The 24,311-nt window shown below is 26.8% G+C and overlaps 2 protein-coding genes across 4 annotated transcripts in view; one reads left to right on the top strand and one right to left on the bottom strand.

Annotated features, from left to right (window-relative positions):
* The window catches only part of LOC122497957 (E3 ubiquitin-protein ligase MYCBP2), a 292,773-nt gene that overhangs the window by 42,080 nt on the left and 226,382 nt on the right, over positions 1-24,311 (top strand). The window lies entirely within an intron of this gene.
* On the bottom strand, positions 4,028-24,201 carry LOC122497960. Its single transcript, XM_043605402.1, has 3 exons — positions 23,784-24,201; positions 19,372-19,946; positions 4,028-6,157 (listed from the first exon to the last, which is right to left on the bottom strand). The coding sequence occupies exons 2-3, from the start codon at positions 19,534-19,536 to the stop codon at positions 4,805-4,807; spliced, it is 1,518 nt and encodes a 505-aa protein (XP_043461337.1). The 5' UTR covers positions 19,537-19,946; positions 23,784-24,201; the 3' UTR covers positions 4,028-4,804.

Below are 24,311 nucleotides of genomic sequence, written 5' to 3'. Positions count from 1 at the left end.
TGTTGTTAATATAAAATAAAATTTAAAAATATCTTCTATCGTTGAAAAATAGGCGTCAGTTTAAAAATAGAATGTGACGAGAAAAAGGTAACAAAATTTTACGTGCCAGAACAATTGGATCATGTGAGAGTAGAACAAAAATTCAAGTAGAATATTTTGACGTTTATCTTCAGTGGTTGAAGTTCCTTGGTAGAAATTTCAATTTGTAACGGGTGAAAAGCTTGCGAACTTTATTATCATCAAAAACTTTCTTTCCCTCTCAGTTTCAGTTCTATACTTTTCCAATAATGAGGTTCATGCACGAAATTGTCTACATATGGAAGATTTTTTCTAAAAAAAAAAGAAACACGATAAACTGAGATTTATACTTAATAATAATCACATTTGATGCATAGTTTCAAATTCAAGTTTTACGTCATTGATATTTTATCTCTAAAAATTTTGAATTTAAAATTTAAAACACTCACAAATAGTGCATATGTGTGAGTAGTATTAATAATATTTTTATTAACAATAATATCAGGGATTTTTATTAAAAGTACTGGAAAAAATTAAATTTTCAGAATTCATAAGAAAATTCTGAATTTTTCTGACTTTTGTTTTGTTTGCCTCGTAAACTATCAAATTACCACGAAACTTTCAATTTTTTTCTATTTCTGACAATAATTTCTAATTAAATAACTTCATTCATAAATAGATCAAGTTTAAAAAGTTTTAATTTGAAAGTTTGTAAAACTTCAATTTTGAATGAATTTAATTAGAAATTTTAAAGAACTTAGATTTTTGAAAAATTGTAATATTTCAAATTCTTCGAAAATTAGTTAAATTTTTTAATATATGCATCAAATTAATTATTAAAAATAAAGGATTTATAGAAGGATTTTAGTTAAAAACATTTTAAAAAAATAAAAAATTGTCATTTTAGAGAAAGCTACAAATGATTGCAAAAATTCAATTATTTTCAAAAGTTTTAGTATAATTTTTAGCAAAATTTCAATTATTTAAGCAAAAGTTTTTTAAATTATTCGCAGAAATTCAATTATGTTTAAAATTTTTTTTAAATTCTCGTCATAATTTCAATTATTTTTAGAAATAATTAAATTCTTCTCCGAATTTCAATTATTTGAATAAAATTCTTGGCAAAATTTCAATTATTTTCAACAATTTTCCTCAATTCAATGATTTTTAATGTCTACTATTTTAATAAAATTTTCCAAAGAATTCAATTATTTAAAAAAAAATTTAATAAAATTCTACAATGTGAATAGAATTCTTCTCAAGAAATCAATCATTTTCATAAATAATAAAATTTTTCTCGTGAATTCAATTATTTAAAATAATTTTGATAAAATGCTTTATAAATTTGAAAAATTATAATAAAATTGATTATAGAATAAAATTATTTGCGTAAAATATAACATTCTTCCTAGGAATACATTTTAATTATTTTAGTAAAAAAAAGATTGTTCGAAGCAATTCAATTATTTAAGAAATTTTAAGAAAATTCTTCCCAAGAATTCAATTCTTTTCAAAAATAAACATTTTCACAGGAATTCAATTATTTAAAAAGAATTTAATAAAATTCTTTGTCAGATTTCAATTATTTTCAATTTTTGTCATTGAACTTCTCGATGAAATTTAATTATTTTCAAAAAGTTTTAAAAAATTCTGAAAAATTTAATTATTTAAAAAAATTTGAATAAAATTCTTCACAAGAAATTAATTATTTTCATAATTAATATTAATATTTTTCTCCAGAATTCAATTATTTTCACAAATATAGAATTCTTCACAGGAATTTAATTCTTTAAAAATTTTTTTAATAAAATTCGTTGCAAGTATTCAATTATTTTTATAAATAACAAAACTTATCGCAGAATTTAAATTATTTTTTATACAATTTTAAATAAAATTATATAGAAAATTGCATTTATTCTTAAAACTTTTTTTATAATTCGCCGAAAAGATTCAATTATGTATTTAAAAATTTTTTGATAAAATTCTTTATTAAAATTCAATTTCAAGAAATATTCAATTACTTAATAAATTAATTACTTTTGAATTCAAATAATTGAATTCTCGAAAAATTTTCTAATAAAAATTGATTAAAAAATGAATTTCACTTAAAATTTTAAATTATAATTGAATATTAAAAGAGTTATTGTGTGTATTTTTAGAAATAATTGAATTTTGAAAAGGGGTTCAAATTAAAATATTTGAAAATTTGAATTTATAGTTACAATATTTTTATGATATAAAATAATGATTTTATTACTCTGTCATCTTAAATTTATTACAAGTAATTGAATTTCAGAAGGTTTGAATTTAAAAATATCTTAATTCCGATAGAGGAATAATAATGATTAAATATTTATTTTAAAAAGAAGTTATTCTAAAAATAGAATGGAATTTCGCCTGTTTTTAAAGATTTCTAACAAATTTTAATTTAAAATAAAATTATTCTTAAAAATTTTATTAAAATTCAGCAAAGAAATTCAATTATTTCAAAAACTTTTGCTACAATTTATTTATTACAATTTAAGTATTATTTTCAATACATTTTTAATTAAATTTCTTCAAAAAATTGAATTATTTTAATAGATAATGAAATTCTTTGTAACAATAAAATTTTTTTCAAAATAATTTTCATAAAATTCTTTGAAGAAATTTAATAAATTTCAAAAATTTGTCAAAATTCAATTATTTTCAATGTCTACTATTTCAATAAAATTTCATAAAAGAATTCAATTATTTAAAAAGAAATTTTAATGAAATTCGCCTCAGGAATTCAATTATTTTTAAAAGTATTCTAATTCTTCGCAGAAATCTAATTATGTTCAAAAATTTACAAAAATTCTCGTCAAAATTTCAATTATCTTTACAAAAAATAAAATTCCTGACAGATATTCAATTCTTTTCAAAAATTATAATAAAATTCTTGTCAGACTTTCAATTATTTTTAATTTTTAATACAATTTTAATGGAATTTCTCGAAAAATGAAATTATTATTAAAAATTTTATTAAAATTCAGCAAAGAAATTCAATTATTTCAAAAACTTTTGCTACAATTTATTTATTACAATTTAAGTATTATTTTCAATACCAACATTTTTAATTAAATTTCTTCAAAAAATTAATTGAATTCTCGTAGAATTTTCTCATAAAAATTGATTTAAAAATGAATTTCAGTTAAAATTTTAGATTATAATTGAATATTGTAAGCATTATAACTTGGATTTTTAGAAATAATTGAATTTTCAATAAGTTTCAAATTAAAATCTTTGATAATTTGAACTTTATATTCTTTTAATTAAGAATTGTGTAGAATTAAGTTTTTTCAAAAAATTTAATGAGATTTTTTTAAAATTATTTCAAGTTTTTAATTTCTAATACATTTAATTATGAGGAATGTCAGAATAATCGAAATTTCATAAAATTAAATTGTAAAAAAAAGAATTTGAAAATTCTCAAAGAATTTTTTCAAAAATTATTTAAAGAAATTGACCTGAAGAAGAATTTTAGTTGAAAATTCTAGAAATTAATAATCGTAATGATGAAAATAATTTTTGAAGAAGTTACAGTAACAAAGTAGCAAGTTTTAATTATTATAAGTTATTGAATTTGAAATTTTTGAAAATTTTAATTTCTTTATGAAAAAATAATAATGATTGAATATTTATTTAAAAATGAAGTTATTGATATTTTCGAATAATTTTCGTATTAAAAACCTGGAAAAATTCCAGGTTAAAATTTTTTAATCTGGAAAACCTGGAAAAAGTCAGGGAATTTGAAAAGAGCAAAAGTGTGGCAACTCAGGAGGTTAAAGTTTTGAACGTTCAAATGAACGAAATTTATTTATTTCCTCTTCAAATTAAATTTTTATTACTATAATTTTGCGTCACTATTAAGCAAATTAATTATAATGTTTCTAAATGTAAAATTTGAGTTTTTAATTTGAATTGTAATCAATAATCTATGAAAATATTTTTAACAAAAAATATTTCGTTCATTTGAACGTTCAAAACTTTTTGTTCATGGCAACTCTGAATTATGAACAATGTTTTATGAACTGTGAATAGTGCGTTATGCATTATATGAATGACGAGGTTTATAAATATTAAAACTCGAATTTATGCATACAATTAGAGATAAATTTTGAATTGTTATGTTTATTTTTTTTTGAAACTCATTTTTCGGTGGTGCAAGAACCTTATTGATTGTATAAACTCTCCTGAAGTAAAAATTTCATATAGGAGGTAGATGGATAGATGGATGGTGAGAAAGGGAGAGTGAACCTTGACCGTCATTATATTGATATGTAGATGGAAGCTTACAGACTGCCTTGTACTAGTGCGGTGGTATTTAATGAAACTAGCCATTCGTTTTGATTCGCTGATGTAGCGTAATGCGCGGATATATCAACCATAATCCATATACAATATTGCAATCATAGGTACAAAATCGGTACTAGACCCATATTTTTGTTTTTTTTTTTAATCTACAACTACAGACTTACAGTAATAAATACAATCTCTCTCAAGCGCTTTTTCATTCTTGGAACATTCATTTCGGAATGTTGGTATTACATTTTCGTTCTACTGTTTTCGTTAATTTCGTTAATTTCATTAGTTTCATTAGCATTTCATTCTCAATTAATCATATTCATGACTAAATCATCATAATCCATCACTTAAAGCTAAAATCAGGTTGTGCCTTTTATTTTCAAAGTTTATAAACGCGAAAGTGGAGGTCTTCCGGTGGCACGTACGGGTCTCTCGAGCCGGAAGCCCTTTGAGGCTCTCGTTATAATTCCGTGGTGAGTGGCTCAGTTTTCTCGACAATCACATGAAATTCAGTTTCACGATAAAGTCTGCCATCCGGGACAACCATCGTTATCCGGCTGTCCACCGGTGCACTCGATTCACTTCCCTCTTTACTGATGACGCCATTCTTTTTCGAGACAACGTCTGGAGCACTCGTGGGAACACTTATCCAACTTTTTCTATTGCTCTGCCGACGTTTTCGACAGCACCAAACAATGAGACACACGCTGATCAGCAGCAGAACAACAAGTGCCACGACAACCATTAAAAGTATCATAAGCGTGCTACTCAAGGCGCAATTTCTCATTTCATAATCAGTGAAATTTATCGGCGAATTATCAGCAATGTTAATGCAGAGAAATGTTTCTGGCCCATCGTTTATTGCCTCCGATTTCGCCGGCGATATTTCCTCCTGCTTTGTATGATGAAACCTCGAGTAAATATTTGTGTAATTAAGAATATCACTTTTCCATTTTGATAATTGATCACAATCACATGGCTGATCGATCAGGAGATTATCAATCTCGGGCCGAAAACTACTTCTGTCGAAAATTAATGATCCCTCCTCAAAAGCCTTCAAGGTATTGTTCTTAAAAATCAGATCATAAAGACCCAGTGAAGTTCCTCTCGATTTATTCTCCATGTCGGCTTTCATTTCCAAAAATGCCCCCATACCTAAATTTGCAAAACTATTATTCTTTATTATTACCGGTCCCCTTACGCTAATATCGAATGCCTCTCCCTCAACAGTATCGAAGATACAATTTTGTATGGCAACTGTTTTTGGTTTTTTCACAATGAACGCTAAACTTCTTAATGTCTCCATTCGCACACCGTCGAGCATAAAACTCTGATAAACCTCAATGTCGTTCATTGTTCGACTTGGAATGACGCCGTGAAAACTACCGCGAATAATGTGTAATATTTGAACGTCGAATTTTTTGAATGCATGCGCCTCAATATCGTAGACGTGACAGTCCTCGAGCCTTATGGTGTCGGTGTTGAGTAAATTTGCAAATGCAAACGCACTCATTAGACCTATTCGAACGTCAACGAACATGATCGTCTTGATGTCACCGCGAAACGTGAAACTGGGCAGTAGGTCGATGCTACTGTTACGGACAGTGATCTTCACGTCTGTGCAACGTGGTGATAGTTCGAAGCTTTGACGCTCCAGGGTCAAATTAGCCACGTTTACCAACTCCACCAACCGCAGAGCCTCGAGGTGGATTAAACTTGAGTTTGTCAGGTACACCGACGAGCAGTTGCTCACTGAAATTAAACTCGTTCGTGGAGTCAGCCATTTTTCACTCTTTGACGTAAGAATCAGCTCCTGAAATTTGAAAGTGATATTTTTCAGTTAAAAATCATTTTTCAATTTCACATTAAATGATTAAATAGAATAGGTATAAATTTCACATTAGATAGTACAGGTGAATTTCAATCTAGGAAAAAAATTAAAAAAGTCACTTTGCAAATCTAGAATGAAAACAAATTTAATAAATCGAATAAAAATTCACGAATTTCAAATCTTTAATTTTTTCGTTCATTTTCATTTCAAGTTTTTCTATATAAAAGATGTTGGAATTGTTGTCAAATACAGGGCTCCGAACTAGGTCCGTAAATCTCGTAAAAGTCCGTAACTTTGCTCAAAGTCCGTAAAAGTTAGTTTTTTTAAAAAAAATAACCAGTAATTTCATTGAAAAAGAATGAAAAGTTCGTACGTAAATTGTAAAAAAATTTGGATAATTTTAGAGAAATTACAAATGCAGAAATTCAATTTTTTCAAAAATAAAAAAATTCTTCCCAGAAATTCTTTATAAACAATTAAATCTTTCTCCGAAATTCAATTATTTTCATGAAAAATTTTCATAAAATTCTTGGCAAAATTTCAATTATCTTTAGAAATAATTAAATTCTTCCCCGAAATTCAATTATTTTCAAAAATTTTTCCTCAATTCAATAATTTTTAATTGGTCTCTACTATTCTAATAATATTTTCCAAAAGAATTCAATTATTTAAAAAAGAATTTTAATAAAATTGTACACAAACCTTTAATTATTCAAAAAAAAAAAAAATAGTAAAAATTTTACAGGAATTTTTGAAAAATCGAAAAAATCTCGACAAATTATCTTATGTAAATAAAAAAATTCTTCATCAAAATTCAATTATGTTTAAAATTTACAAGACAATCTCGACAAAATCCCAATTATTTTTATAAATAATAAAATTCATCTCCGAAATTCAATTATTTTCAAAAATTTTAATAAAATTGTCAAAATTTCAATTTTTTTTTAATTTTCCTCATTTCAATGAATATCAATATCTACAATTTTAATAAAATCAGACAAAATAATTAAACTATTTAAAAACAATTGAGGCCTTGGATCCAATAACTCGCCCGACGCTCGGAGACTCGCGCTAATGCCAGTCGGGTAGCAGTGAGTGGCCCAGAGGCGCTCACTGCTCACTGACTGGCAGTTGCGCGTTCCTCCGAGCGTCGGGCGAGTTATTGGATCCAAGGCCTCAATTTTAATAAAATTGTACGCAAACATTTAATTATTTTCATAAATAATAAAAATTTCCCAGGAATTCAAATATTTACAAATTTTTTATAAATTTCTTCGCGATAATTCAATTATTTTCGTAAATAATAAAACTTATCGCAGAATTTCAAATATTTTTAATACAGTTTTAATCAAATTCCTTGAAAAATGCAACTATTCTTAAAAATTTTATTAAAATTCGTCAAAACAATTATTCAATTATTTAAAAATTTGTTAATAAAATTCTTTATAAGAATTAAATTTTAAGAAACATGCAATTATTCAAAAAATTTTTTTTGTTTTTAAATAATTGAATTCTAGTAGAATTTTCTCATAAAAATTGATTCAAAAATGAATTTCAGTTAAAATTTTAGAATATAATTGAATATTAAAAGCATTAGAGCGTAAATTTTAAGAAATAATTGAATTTTAAAAAGGTTACAGATTAAAATCTTTGAAAATTTGAATTTTTCATATTTTTAACTAACAATTCAGCGGAATTAATTTTTTTTGAAAAAGTTTAATTGAGAATTTTTTTTGATAATATTTAAAGTTTTTTATTTTCTAATATATATGTAATTGAAGAATTTACGAATAATTGAAATTTTGTAAAATTGAATTGTAATTATTGCAGAATGATAATTATTTTTAATAGAATTTTAATCGATTTTCTCGAAAAATGTAATAATTCTTAAAAATTTTATTATAATTCGTCGATAGAATTCAATTATTTAAAAATTTGGTGATAATATTCTGTATGGGAATTGAATTTTAAGAAACTTTCAATTATTCAATTTTATTTGCATTTTATTTGTATTTAAATAATTGAATTCTAGTAGAATTTTTTTATTAAAACTGATTTAAAACTTAATTTTAGTTAAAATTTCAGATAATAATTGAATATTAAAAGCAACATAGCGTGAATTTTGAAATTAATTTTTTTGAAAAAGTTTAATATTGAAGTTTTTTTATATTATTTGAAGTTTTTATTTTCTAATGTTTATTTAATTGAAGAATTTACGAATAATTGAAATTCCGTAAAATTGAATATTGTAAATAAATATAGATTTGAAAATTGTCCAAAAAACTTTTTCGAAAATTATTAAAAATAATTGATTTAAAGAAGAATTTTAGTTAAAAATTCTTGAAAATAATAATTTTATTGATTTGATAATGATTTTATCATGCGATCATCTTTAATTATAAAACATAAAGAAATCGATCACTCCGAGTCGAATCACTCCGAACTCGGAGTTATCGATATCTTCATGTTTTATAGTTATGAAAAATTTAATTTCTAGTTTCAAATAAAATGTTCTCTTATTTGACTCGGACCCATTATATTTTTGTCATTGGTCCGTAATTTTTGTATTTTTGATCCATAAAGTCTGTATTTTTACATATATTATACTTTCACTGATTCGAGCCCTGCAAATATTTTGAAATATGTAGACATATAATGCTTTAGAAATATTAAAATATTTTACATTTTTTAAAATGATTCAATTTTTATTGAGGGAATTGATTTTTGAAAGCTACGTTTAAAATCACTGTTTCATCATGCAATTTATTTTTAATTTATATATGTTTATTTATACCTGTTTATACATATTTTAATTTAATATGTTTTGTGAACACTAGAATTTTTTTAATTTTCGAGTTTATAATTTTTAGTTAATTAATTAAACAAGTTTGTTTAAAATTTACATGGTATACATATTGTCCGGAAAGTTTTGTTATAAACTACATTTATGAAAGTTTAACAGTTGAAGGGAAACATGGAATTTTTTTTAAATTAAAATTTACAGAAATTGTTAATGGAAAATCGAATTATTGCTCATTATTTAATATATGTATTTCAATAAATTGTGAATTCGTATTTTTATGTTTGTTCTTTTTGTAAGATACATAAACATAAAAACATTTTTCTTTTTGTCGGACTTAATAACTGTTCCTTGATGGATTATTTTTTTTATTCGTAAAGTTTAGAATTAGTTAATTAAAAAGTTTTCAAATATACGAAAAATAATGCATTTATACTTGTGTGAAAATAATTGAAAGATGTAAAAAAGCAGAAATAAATGCAGTTCCTTTCTTCTGATTCACAAAATTTCATTTTTCAAAAGTTCTCTGTTGCGATATACAGTTCTTAGGAAATGCATTTATCAAAAAGAGTGTCGTTTGTTTAGACCTTTGGCTCGATGTCCCAGATCGATAAGTCCCCAAAGGATTGAGTTGTGCTTTATCGGATTGTGGGGGAAGGTGTTTCAGACAAGAAACACGATAGTCTCTCGAGAATCAAGAAAATTGACGAAGAATAGTCGAACGTCATCTACTTGATATATATAGGAGAGGTGGGGGGCGAAGCGGCGCACACTTTTCTTTACTTAATAATATTTCTTATTGACAGAAATCAAATAAGTCAAAATATATCGAAACTTCTGTGACTGTATACTTTTGATTTGGAATCATAAAAAATTATTAACAATTTTCCAAACGCATCATTAAATATTAGTTTTTGTAAAATTTTATAACTGTGGCGCTTTGACCCCAACTCGATACAGACTCTAACAGTTAATTATTATATATAATAATTAAGGGACAAATTTTCTTTAATTAAACTGGTATAACTACGCTAATTATTCTAAATGTGTACGCCTTCACCGTTGAATCTCTTTCTTCCCATGTCGAACATGCATACGACGTCGTTAAGTTATAAAAGCGGTTGAGCTTAACTTTCATTACACCGGAAGGGCTTGTCTGTGTTATTAAGTGCGATTTAATTCTCGCACTCGCGTTTTACGAGACTGCCTTAAAACTTGTCTTGATGGCTCTAAAATTACGTCCACGTGGAATTTGCATTCTTCATTTTATAGAGGATTATTCGATTTGAAAGTAGAGATGATTAAAATATATATATAATTAATAAATACGTTTAAATTTACGAAATTATTTTATTTCTCCTTTAAATTTCAATTTTATACTAATAATAATAAGGTTAATAATATATTGAATCTCCTATCGAAAAGTAAATTGTGAATGTTCAAAACTAATTAATTAATTAATTATTACTGAAACATATCTTTATATATAATTCCTTCTCTAGAGTCGATGTCAGGGGGATTCGACCTTCTTTAGAATCCGTTATCACGAGTAGTCTGAAGTTGGATCAACTTCTTTGTTACGATTGGGTCGATTAATTAGATTATCGGTTCAAGTATGCTTGCCGCAGCGTTCCTTGGGCGCGCTTGTTTGCCAGACAATGGGAAAGTAACAGAAGAACGACGTGCCTTTAGCTCAATTTGGTGTGGGTTTAAGTTTTAGGGCATTTGCTACTTTAATATAGTTGCGCATAAAAAGATTCTTTTAAAATCATCTTTAGAGAGTTTTCATATTTTCCATTTTTGAGTTTCTAGTTCCGTTCTCAGGCTTCACAGTGCCCCTAAAAAGTATTTTAGAGAAACTAGGGGACTTTTAGGGGACCATAAAAATTGGTTAAATAAAGATAAAAATATTATTTATTTATACAGGGTTGTCACAAAAATTTAACTTTATTTTTCCCTGACTTTTCCCTCATTTCCAAACACAACTTTCACTTTTTCCCTGACCCTAAAGAATATTCTGATTCACTCTCAAAATTATTAGATACTCAGAAAAATGTTTTATTAAATTTATTTACAAATTTTTTCAAAAGTAAAATTATTCGAAAACATTAATAGTTTTATTTAAAATAAATATTTAATCATTTTTTTTTCATTGTAATTAAGATGTTCAAAAATTTCATATTCAAACCTTTTCAAATTGAAAAACTTTATAAAACATAAAGAAATGGATTACTCCGAGTCTTCGACACGGAGTGATCCATTTCTTTATGTTTTATAATAGTTAAAGCTGACCGACTGACAGAATTATTATTTTATTATTATAAGAATATTGTTATTGTAATTTCTTCAAAATTATTTCTATCATTTCAATTCAATTAACATTTTCTAGAATTTTTAACTAAAATTCTACTTTAAATCAATAACATCAATTATTACTGAATTAAACTTTTTAAAAAAAATTAATTCTACAGAATTGTTAGTTAAAAGTACGAAAAACAATAATTTAATTCTACGAGAAATCAATTATTTAAATACAAAAATAAATAATATTGAATGTTTCTTAAAATTTAATTTTAAAGAAGAAATGTATTAACAACTTTTGAAAATATTTAATTTCTTTTAAGGAATTTAATTAAAATTTTAAAGAAATTTATTATATTAAAGAATTTTAAAATAATTCTTGAAAATAATTGACAACTTATTGAAGAATTTTATTAAACTTTTTAAAAACAATTGAATTCCTGAGAAGAATTCAAATAATAATTTTTGAAAACAATTGAATTCATTAGAAGAATTTTATTAAAATTTTTGGAAATAATTGACTTCAGAAGAATTTTTAAAAAAATTTTGACAATAATTTAATTATTGAGAAGAATTTTCCAATCTATTTATAAAGATAATTTAATTCTTGACGAGAATTATTAAAAAATTTTGAAAATAATTTAATTTCTGCAAAGTATTTTATTACTTTTTAAAAGAATTGAATTCTTGTGATGAATTTTGATATTTATTAAAATAATTGAATTTTGGAAAAGAATTTTATTAAAATTCCTTAAAATAATTGAATTTATGGGAAGAATTTATGCGATTTTGTTGTTTATCAAGCTAATTGAATTCTTTAGAAAAATTACTTAAAAAATTTTAAAAATAATTGACTTTCTGCGACGAATTAAATGTTATTTATGAAAATATTTGAATTATTGCAACGAATTTTATTGTTTTATTGAATAATTGAATGTTTCTTAAAATTGAATTCTTTCCTCAAGTTTTAATAAAATTTTTAATAATAATAAATTGAATTTTTCAAGGAATTTATTTAAAATTGTATTAAAAATATTTGAAATTCTGCGATGAAAATAATTGAATTCGTAAATGAAATTTTATTATTTATGAAAATAATTGAATCTTTTCGTAGAATTGTATCAACAAGTTTTTTCTATAATTAAATCTGTTCATAAATTTTGCGAAAAACTTTTAAAAATAATTAAAATGTTGCAAAGAATTTTATTTGAATTTTTGAAAATAATTGAATTTTTGGCCAAAAATTTTGCTATTTATTAAAATAATTTAATTCTTGACGAAACATTCATTAAAATCTATAAAAATAATATTGAATTCGTGCAAAGTATTTTATTAAATTTTGTTTAAATAATTGAAATTTTGCTAAGAATTTAATTAAATTTTTTGCCAAAATTGACTTTTTGAGAAGAATTTAAAAAAAATTTTTGACAATAATTTAATTCGTGAGAAGAATCCCCCTATCTATTTATAAAGAGAATTTAATTCTTGACGAAACATTCATTAAAATCTATAAAAATAATATTGAATTCGTGCAAAGTATTTTATTAAATTTTGTTTAAATAATTGAAATTTTGCTAAGAATTTAATTAAATTTTTTGCCAAAATTGACTTTTTGAGAAGAATTTAAAAAAAATTTTTGACAATAATTTAATTCGTGAGAAGAATCCCCCTATCTATTTATAAAGAGAATTTAATTCTTGACGAAACATTCATTAAAATCTATAAAAATAATATTGAATTCGTGCAAAGTATTTTATTAAATTTTGTTTAAATAATTGAAATTTTGCTAAGAATTTAATTAAATTTTTTGCCAAAATTGACTTTTTGAGAAGAATTTAAAAAAAATTTTTGACAATAATTTAATTCGTGAGAAGAATCCCCCTATCTATTTATAAAGAGAATTTAATTCTTGTCGAAAATTTAAAAAAAAAATTGTAAATAATTTAATTTCTGCAAAGTATTTTATTACTTTTCAAAAGAATTGAATTCTTCTGATGAATTTTTATATTTATCAAAATAATTGAATTGTGGAAAAGAATTTTATTTAAGTTCCTCAAAATAATTGATTTTATGGAAAGAATTTTGTTGTTCATAAAGATAATTGAATTCTTTTGCAAAATTACTTAAAAATTTTTGAAAATAATTGATTTTCTGCGACGAATTAAATGTTATTTATGAAAATATTTGAATTATTGCAAGGATTTTTTTTTTATTTTACTGAATAATAATTATAATGTTTCTTAAAATTGAATTCTTTCCTCAAGTTTTTAAAATTGTATTAAAAATATTTGAAATTCTGCGATGAAAATAATTGAATTCGTAAATGAAATTTTGTTATTTATGAAAATAATTGAATCTTTTCGTAGAATTGTATCAACAAGTTTTTTCTATAATTAAATCTGTTGATAAATTTTATGAAAATAGTAAATATCTAAAAACACTGAATTGCGAAAAACTTTTAAAAATAATTGAAATGTTGCAAAGAATTTTATTTAAATTTGTGAAAATATTTGAATTTTTGGCAAAAAATTTTGGAATTTATAGAAATAATTGAATGTTTGACGAGATATTCATTAAAATTTATAAAAATAATTGAATTCTTGACTAAATATTTATTAAAATTTATAAAAATAATTGAATTCGTGGAAAGTATTTTATTAAATTTTGTTTAAATAATTGAAATTTTGTCAAGAATTTAATTAAAATTTTTGACAATAATTGAATTCTTGAGAAGAATTTTGATATTTATCAAAATAATTGAATTTTCGAAAAGAATTTTATGAAAAATCCTTAAAATAATTGATTTTATGGGGAGAACTTTGTTGGTTATCAAGATAATTGAATTCTTTTGCAAAATTACTTAAAAATGTTTAAAAATAATTGATTTTCTGCGACGAGAAAAATAAGGAAAATTTTCAAAATAGGGTACATTTAGGGGCCAAAATTAAAAGAAGGGACTTTTAGGGAAATAGGGGACAGACTGTGAAGCCTGCGTTCTTTAGAAATTACATTTGTTTTGTTATTTATTTTTCACCTATAGTTTTAGTTTGGTTTAATTTAGTTTACTTTAGTTTAGTTTCGTTTTAGGTTTAGCTTTAGTTTCTCCTTTTTACTTTCACAATATTTGCAACTTTTTTTTCCAAAATATTGACAATGTTCTCATTTGAGCTAAAAATGAGAATCTATGCACAATGATCGATTGCGCATAGTGCACGACCAAGAGTTCTATATACTTGTTCTTCTCTATCTCCCTGAAATATCGCCTCTTCATCAAAATGTCGACTCTGTAGTTTCAGGGTGATGAAGTTGCGCGTGTGGTGAAGGGCTTTTTCAGCTATTCGACACGAAAATGATACCAAATACCTTTAAAAGAGTAAAAAAAAAAAAAAAACAGCGGTTTCATCTGCGAGTTTTAATATTAGCCACGTGTGACGGTCCTTGGTTTATTTTCCCCCACTTTCATGACTTTATATTGTTTGAGAATAAGAATTGGACCTGGGTCCAAATTGAACGTTTCGCAATTGGGAAAACTGAAAGTGGGAGCAGGGGAAGTAATGGTAACTTCCCAAAGAAGCAAAAGTCCCATTACTATACTGGGAACGAGAGAGCTTTTACGATCTATAAAGGATTTATGCGAAACAATTTGCCCCACGGGGACGATTCGTTTGCCGACGAAGAACAGAGAAGGAGAGAGGAAAATAGAGGAGACATTGAAATAAAGAGAAAAGTAGAAGAAAGAAAAGGCTGTACACAGAGGGGCGCGGCCATTATTGCCACTGGCACTATTCATTTCCGGATTTTAATTCGAAAGTACGAAGAACTGATTGGCTATGGCTCGCGGAACGACGAATCGCAACCCCTTTTGTTAAAAGCTTTTTTCGTTCACAAGCCAACGCTTAATTTTCTTTGCTTATACAATTCATTTTCTATTCAGGTATATCTGACGATTATCGTTTTCCCTTTTTTTTAAATTGAAGAGCTGTTTTTTCTTACGCGAAAAACATTTTATTCAATTTCCTAATCAATTTTTGACGGAATGCGGTCTTTTTCGGTAGAAAAATAATTCTTTTATTCGTTTCATTTAAAAATGTGTGTTTCCTTTTAGAATTTTGGAATTTCAATCTAAGATTTTAATTTTTAGGATAAATATGTATTTTCTAATAACTCAGACTTTCAGCACTGAGATCATTTTCATCATTTGAATAAAACGGAAAGAAGAAAAGATGAAGAAACAATTTCTCTATAATATTTAAACTTTTCCATTGCTTTGAGAGAAAAAAAGTTGAGAAAAATTTTTTACAATGGTTGAAACCGCACGCGCCTTGCATATTTGATATTCAAGCAATAAATTGCTTTTAACTTGGCAAGTTTTCTGTCCTATTTCTCCTGCTGTACCTTAGATGCGCATACTTTTCTCTATATCCTTCAGACGCTCGGTGCACAATTTTCATTCCCCATGGGTCATTTGAGAAAAGGAGTAGACAAAGTATTTCCGTTGTGAGAATGAAGAAAAAAATTGGAGAAACGTCCAGTCGATGAATTGTAAAAGTCACGACTAGTCGCGCGCGCGCGGACAAATTGTCTGAATGTGTTCGCGCAAACGCATGAATTGAGAAGGAAGGGAAAAAATTATGCAGAATTTTCAAGCCGCACAGTTTATGCTGCTAGCATATATATTCTGTATAGTCATTGTTTTTCTGCTTCTTCTTTATATATTATGCGTGTGTCGTATGAAAAATTGATAAAAACAGAAAAGCTACGGAAATTAAATTTCTATATAAATTTCACTAACTCTAAATTTAATAATCTAAATTCGATTTTTTGTGCTTATAAATATAAATAATAATAGTTTCCTATGTATTGGTTTTTTGGTAGAAATTAAAATTTGTGAGGAAGTCATTAATCTGACGAAATGGAAACATCCGATCCAGTGATTTATCGAATGTTCGATCTACCACTTCCTTTATGCAAATAGATGCATAACGTTCTCTATATTCTTAAATTATACCTTAGAGTGTCGCGCATATGTCGATTTCAACCCCTTTTCTTACAAAACAATTTTGTTTTTCACATTTTTTTATTTGGAAATTCTGAATATTGAAAATACGAATTATTTCTACTGCAGTAGTATCTAATTTAATTGGGCCAGTGAATACTAAAAGGAATATAAATAATCTTTTCTCGCAATGTCTTTTTTAAAAAAAGATGATTTGTTTGAAATTCTTACTATTCTTTTGTCTAGTTTGTATCTATAAATTTTATTTGATTATTTTTTTAAACTTTTCCTATTAAGAAGATTTAGGTGACACTTGGTGGCTATTTAATATTCAATCCTTTTATTATCTTTATTATCTTATTTATTTTTACAATCTTTTTATTTTGTTATTAAATGGAAAATTGTGATCATTATTATAATTTATTATTATCATCAGTAATCGACTTTTATCTCTCGATTCTCGTTTTCCGTTTATTGAATCGTATATATATGGTGAAATTCTCTCGCTTATAATATATACACAATGGCAATGTTCGAAATATCCATTTGAATTGTTTCAACTCTTTTGAGGTTTTGAATTCATATAAAAGCTCATTTAATTCATTTTATTTCATTATTTGCATTATATTATAAATTAACATTTGATCCAATCCAATTTAATCTCTATTAATTGGTGTCTATGAAATCGAATATTTAATTAATTTTTGTAAAAATATCTTTCATCAGAATGAGAATATTGTTTGCAGTTCAGGAATAAATTTTATCCTATGAGGAGAAAACTATTAGAAAATTGCATAATTGAGAAAATATTTGAGTATTTATTAATTTATTTTATACAGTACATATAGGTTGGTTCGAAAACTGGTTTCCTTAATTTTGTTTTCTTGCTTCATGGGGTTTAAAAATCTTATAAGAACGTGTTTCGTTAGACGTTTGATGTCACTTTATAAGACGCGTTATAAAGCTGGTTGTATTTTCATCATCACACATCAAGTTTTTATCGAAACAAGAATTTATTATTACTATTGAAACTTGTTTTGCAGAAGAAAGAGATTCTTGTGAATATTAATATTCATTTGAAAAGATCTTGTCATTTTGAGTAATATCAGTTTGATTTTTGTATTCACAGTTTTTCTATAAGGATTTTTGGACATGAAACTAGAACTACCCCAACGAAATTCATAAAAGTCTTATAATCTATTTTCACCTTTTTGATCTTCATTTGTTCTAAAATGGTTCGTAATGACAGAAACAAAAATTTCAATTTTATTTTTTGCCAAGTAATTGGTTTTATTATCAGTTGACATAACTTACTTGTCATTTGAAATGACTTCAGATATACTGTACAAATTAAGTATAAATTACATACAAAAAGGCAAAATTCTACTCATAATTACAAATCATTTTGACATTGAATTTGCACAATCTTATTTTTTCTGAGTTAATAATATCTTGTAGCAAAGTCGACAGTCATTAGAAATTCCCTATGGTTTTAAGTTTCTAAATTTTTATATTAAATTCGCTGTTTAATCTTAAATTTTTAAAAAAAATATTTTATATAGTTATTTATTTAAGATATTTTTTTTTTTTTTAATTTATTATAGAGTTAAATAATTTATTGCAAACAATTCGTTTTAAAAACATAATGGATAAAAAGCATCGAACGTTTTTGGGCAAATAATTATATTTCGGTAAAATATAGATATATATTGAATAAATATCGATCTCTCGGTTAAGTAAATAACTATTTTGTTGAAAATTTGAGAGTATTTTAAAAAAAATAAATAGTGAAATGGCATGGTTAACCTGGGATGATGATAGAACGACGGAAATGCATCAGTAATTGAAAAAGGGGAAATCACTTTAGTAGAAGGAAATAAAACTGACCAATCTGTAGAAGGCATTTTTCAGTTTTTTTTTCTTTTATATGAACCCGCAGTATGACTCAATATGCTAGAGAAGAATAAAATTGCGAGTGTTCCGTTCATTCCCGCGGGAATTTTCACGAATCGAAAAACTAAATTGGAGCATTGGGTTAGGGATTCAAACAGACGCATTTCACTTTGTAATGGTGTTAAAAAAAACCATACTGTCATTTTATTATCAATTTTTTAGAGACATTTTTAACGTTTTCTTTAGATTTCAAAAAAAAAAAATTCTTACTGCACGTTTTTATTTATATTTTTGATTTTCTATTATAATATAATAATATAGTTCAAATACGCATTAAGACAATGAAATTTTCTTAATTGTTGAAGTAATAAAAAGTATATATTTTATTTTTTCTCGACAAAATTCTCTCAGGATTTATTTTAACTGTATTCAGCTGTTTGTAAATGAATTAATTTAAGCTCCGGGTAGCAGAAGTAACTAACGAAAATTGATACAGATGAAGAATTTCAGAGCCAGTGAAACTATGCTGAAATTAAATTAAACATTTGCTGTCGTCACTTTAATTATAATTGCCGTTAATGTAATTATTTTTCTAAATATTATAATCTTTGTTACTGATTTTTATATGTAGAATTAGTTTAATTAATTTTACTTCATCATGCTCTCTAAATCTGAATGAGTGAACTTTTACTGAAAATAAGTGACAAATGCGTTTGGACACCCCTTTTCTTTTGAATACGATTTGTTAAAGTTTCTAGGGATTTGCTTATCGTGACACTTATCACAATTCAATACAAAGGATTAACTCCGAGAAGCCAGATAATATTTTCTTCCTTCATCGCATGGAAGAAATAGACTATAGATAAAAGTATGAAACTTGAAGCGTTGATGCGTATATGTAAAATGTAATTCTTTATATTGTGCAACTGCAGATGAAATAGTTTTGAACAAAATTGTAATATTTTGAAAGATCTTGTATAAAAGACGTACTTTAGATTATTTTCTAGGTTATTTCTGAAAAAAATATCGTTTTCTTTATGAGCTTTGTGGATGTAAAACATTATTTGAAGTTCATTTTATTATTTGAACGGAAGTGGAGTAGACCTGTGGAATATAATCGAAAACAGGTTTCGTGAGGATTGAGAATTCGTGTATATAGGAATTAATTATAATAGAATCCTTCGGATGCTTTTTGATAAATCTTACCTTGCCCTCGTCCTTACAATCGCAGGTTACTCGGCCGTGATCATCGCAGGTACAAGGCAAAGGTGCATCGCACCTGTTGGTCGGAATGGTCATTGCGCTCTTTGGGAAACTGGTACAAAATAGTCCGAGGATTGCACTCCCCAGCACCAGTCCCGCAGCTCCCATTTTCTCTCCAAGGTCTCCTCTTAACAAACCCCTTTCACCATTTTTTTCCTCCCCACCCCAACAATCCTTTTACTTTCAAAGACCGACATCTGCCAATATTTAAAACTTATGGTTTTATGGCTTTGGAAATAAGGAAAAGAAAATTAAAAACGAAAAATTAAAGATAAACACTTGTCACATTCACAAATTCCTCATTGCTCCTGTTAATGATTTTCACTTTGATAACGATTCTTCTTCTCCTCACTGATTCTGCTCATTCCGCTCCATAGTGGAACTTTTTGACATTTATATAATTTTGTTTCTTGAAATGATTCACATTCTATCGAAACTTTTATCCTTTGTGCTCTTTTTGTGTATGTCAATGAATCCGATCTTGCGAACATTCTTGGTGTGTTTTTTTCAAGTTTCACCTGTAAAAAAAGAAGGCTTTTAATTATTGCTTTAAATAAGAATATGTTCTTTTGCAATAGTTTATTAGAAACAAACATGATTACGTTTAACTTGTTCAGTAACTGGTAGTATCATTATTTAGCAAGGACACTTTTTACATTGGAAACTATTCTTCGTTTGATGATTCAACAATGATTCAACAATGATTGAACAAAGAAATCTTATGCTTATTAGTAAACGCTGTTTATGAAATTGTTATTTTCAATTTTGACTTGGACTTAGACTTTAGATTTGGTTAGAAAATTAAAAACTATCCAATGGCGATTTTAAGTTTGTTTTTCAGTCTTTTGGTACCACAATTTTCCTAAGGATATCAAATTGAGACAAAAAACGAATCAAAAGTGTTGCAACACTTTTTATTCGTTTTTTGTCTCAATTTGATATCCTTAGGAAAACTGTGACATCGATTGCAGTGATAATGAATAGCTGTAATTTTCTATCATGTCCTCGACGGAATTCCATCGTTCTGCGTCTTTAAAGAAATACGAGATTAGAAACTCGAGAATTCTGTATTAAGTTTTTTCTTGTTGCAATAAATTGTCCTTTAGCTATCGTAGCTTGGCAGAATTTATGTCTTACCTTCAATCGTTAATTGTCCATGATCATGAATGTTTTAATTTTGCATTAGACTTCTTCTAAACCCGCGCGTAGAGAAGTAAACTTTATTGAACAGGAATAACTAATCTTAATTTATGATTCATCATTTTTAACAAGTTGTTAGAATTCTTATAATTAATTAATGTACGGACTAAGCAAGTGTGAAAGAAAGTAAGTAATGCCATAAGTAATGCCTCAACAATAAAGTTGAGGCATTTTTAAAAATAATAAAACACTTGATAGAAACAGATTTTTTTTTGTTATAAGATAATAAGATGAATTTAATTTGTTCAGTAGACAAGTTTTTGCCCTTTTCATCTGAGTTAAATGGCACTCGACCCCAATAAGTATTGGAACAACGCGTATTAAGCCTGGTAAATGTAATGGTTCGGTTTTCTCCTGCGAGGCCGGATGTCAAAGTTCACAATTCAACCTGAGAACTTTGGACTTCCTAATTATTGAAATTTCTCACTTCTCTAAAACTTGCTTCCCTTCCCTGCATCTATATACGAATTCGCATAATGGCCTGTACGAGATGATCGCCAGACGCGTCTGTTCCGCCCATAATAATTTCTCGTATTAGCATATATTCTCAAGGGAAAATCAGAATTACATCATCTCCTTCTATTTTCAGTCCACTTAATTTGAAACTTTCAATATTAAATTTTGGATAAACTGATGCTGAATAGAAGAATTGTATATTGGAAATTGTCGACATCATAATAATTATGAAAAGCATAACTTAGCTTCTTTGCTAATTGAAGAGAAGAGAAATATTATTTGTTAATAGGAGAATGGGGTGATAAAGTGTAAATTTTCATTGAGTGTAGAAATGTTGGTTTTTATAAAAAAAAAAAAATGGTTACAAATTTTTGCGTGACGGTGTAAAATGAATCGAGGAATATGAAACACCCTCTTGCGAAGAATGGAGGGTTTTTAGTAGTTTCGTAAAGTGTTTTCCATAAAGTTATGGCTTAGGAACAATGTCTCCATTCTCCTGCTTTTCATTATCCGGGCTTCCTTCTTCGACTCTCCCGCGACGACAGAATGAAATTCTCTCGAGGGCGTGCAAAGTTTTACGAGCCTCGTACCTTGATTAACTTAACGAGCTCCACGTCCAAGCCTCGAGCAGCGTTGGGTCGTCGTCGAATCGCGGGGATTATCGACCTGGATCTCGTTTAAACCCTATGCGCCTTGTAATTGTTGCTGAATATTATATTGTGATATAAGAATATAATGAGTGACTTTCAAACATAACATAACTTATAGTGTGTCACTGCGCTATCGTCATCTTACTTTCGTTTATTATCTGTATTTATAAATTCTCTTTTTAAGAGTTTAGTATAGCTTTTCAAACTTTATAATCTCGAGTGGTTTATAAATTAAATGAAAACGAAATGATAATTTTATAATTTATAGTGCATTAGAATCATTTCAATCCATCTGTTTATTTTGAAAAGTTATAACTTTCAATTATTTGTTCTCAATGAAAGTGGAATATACTTTTTCAAAAGAAAATCGTTTCACTAAAGATTGATGTAAACTTTACTTTTTTTGTAATCACTGTGTGTGGCAAAGATACGTTTTAGAAAAATAAAACTAAGAGGCAAGAAATTACAGATCAACAAGTATATACAAATTATTTCACGTCCAGATAACTTTTCTCTTGACCGACTGTACCCTTGATTAAACATTCCTCACTGAGTGATTTATGCCTCGTTAAACGGATATCCATAAATACTCAAATTCCAAACCGTTGGTTTTGCGATAATTGCACTGATTTTGTCCTGCTTGTTTAAGGGTAATCTGTTATTGATATTTAATGCATAATCACGTAAACAAACTGATTGTAATTCTCGAAATATATACGCAGCATATATTTGTCTTAATACATTTCATGAATATTTATTTTTTATTTAGGTTTTTTTCGTTATTCTAACAAAAGATTTGAGAGTAAATGTAATCCTTTTGGCTGTCATTGCTGTCATTGCTCTCGGGCAAATTTCAAATTAATGGAATTTAAAATCAAAACCCTATTCTAAATTTATTATTATGTATATATTTATAGAGAGAGAAGCTTTGATAATACGTTATTGGGTGTATTTTCAATCACCGAATTCCCAATGCTAACCTACATTTCGTGAGATAGCATTTTGGTTTTACATATACGCGTAACATGTATTTTGTCAAGACTCATTTTTCTTAAATTTTTTTTTCTTTTTTGCAAGCTCTAGGTTCAAGGTAATACTTTTCTTATACAGCTTCTCTATATAACATTTCAAGATAACGGAAGATTCATGATGGCCTATTTTTTCCTACATCACACCCCAATATTCTCCGTGCACTTTCACCAAGTTGATAAAACTTTTAACACTTACTTAAGATATCGCATCTGCAATTCTCATCATCGCGGCTTAAAAATATGTCATATGAATAATTTACCAAAGCAGCAGTTAGAATATATTTGTTTCCTAATTCGTATTTTGACTTTAAATCGATAAATATAAATTTCCCGTGATACTTGGAGATTGTGAGCATAATATAAAAACTTTTAAAATTGTTTGTTAGAAAATAAATTGTAGACAGTAGTATTGCAGAATATCTGGCAATGTCCTCTTATTAGTTTTATTATTTGTGGTTGATGTAACGGCTAAAGAAATCTGCTGACTTCTTTATCTGATACATCCAACTAACATCTATCAGAGATACGGGAATAATATTCCACTTTGTTAACTTTGTGTGCGATAATATTACATAAGATCGTTGTAAATGTCAGTTTTGTGCTATATAAAGAAACGTTCAAGAAACGGCTATTACGCAGTATAAACAAAAAAACTAAGTATTTTTCGTTCTTACGGCATTCTAAACAAAAATTTTAAACTACCTTTCATATACGTTATTAAAAACTGATTCTAAGATTATGATGGACTTATTCATGGACTATATTAAAGAAAGCCGTTGCGATAAACTCCACATTAATTTTATTTCATGCCTTTAACATTTTTATCTTTCTTATCCTGATCGTAAATAATTTTATCTTTGGTCCGTAAAAATAGATGGAAAATGCCAAGAAATATTTAATGTAATTATGCCATTGAAAACGTAAATAATTGCTTGTATTAATAATAGTTGCTTGTATTGTAGGATTCAATTAAGAAATCAGTTTTAGCAAAAATTGTATTTCCTGATTGGCAATGTACCTAATTAAAAATCTAGTCCAGGTGTCGCATTGCAGGAAAAAATTAATTGCTCGTCATTTCTTGCTGGTGATAAATTTCCCGAGGTAAAATGCACTACTTGGTGGTCACTTGCTGCACATACCACTTAAATAACTGATGAATGGAATGTTTCATCACTTATTGTTTCTTGATGAGTTTCTCATGTCTTAAAAGTGTTATTACTTTTAAGCATGGAGAATAGGTAAAATTATTTTACTTTTACAGGGAAAAATTAAAGAAAAATCAAATGAAACTGATTGTCACGTGCAACACAACACATTGAATAACAACATATGCTTCTTGTTTATAAATAGATTTTATTAGAAATGCAGCGCGACCTCGATCGCGCGCACACAGCGACTGGTTGCCTTTCGAATTTGCTTCAGGTTCGCATCTCTACGACGACGATCCTCTTCGTCGGCATTATGCCCTTCCCCGTGACACAAAACGGCGCACGCATTCTCTCACTCTCTCTCTCTCTCACTCCCTCCAACTCACTTCCTCTTTGTT

Source organism: Leptopilina heterotoma, unplaced genomic scaffold (assembly GCF_015476425.1).
Source record: "Leptopilina heterotoma isolate Lh14 unplaced genomic scaffold, ASM1547642v1 Lhet_14, whole genome shotgun sequence".
Lineage (NCBI taxonomy): Eukaryota > Metazoa > Arthropoda > Insecta > Hymenoptera > Figitidae > Leptopilina > Leptopilina heterotoma.
This window is presented reverse-complemented; position numbering and strand designations above follow the sequence as displayed.

Coding starts and splice junctions, on each gene's coding strand:
- LOC122497960 (XM_043605402.1), bottom strand. CDS start 19,536: ATGGGAGCTGCGGGACTGGTGCTGGGGAGTGCAATCCTCGGACTATTT. Junction 6,158..19,371: donor ATTGTAAGGACGAGGGCAAG/GTAAGATTTATC, acceptor TTCAAATTTCAG/GAGCTGATTCTTACGTCAAA.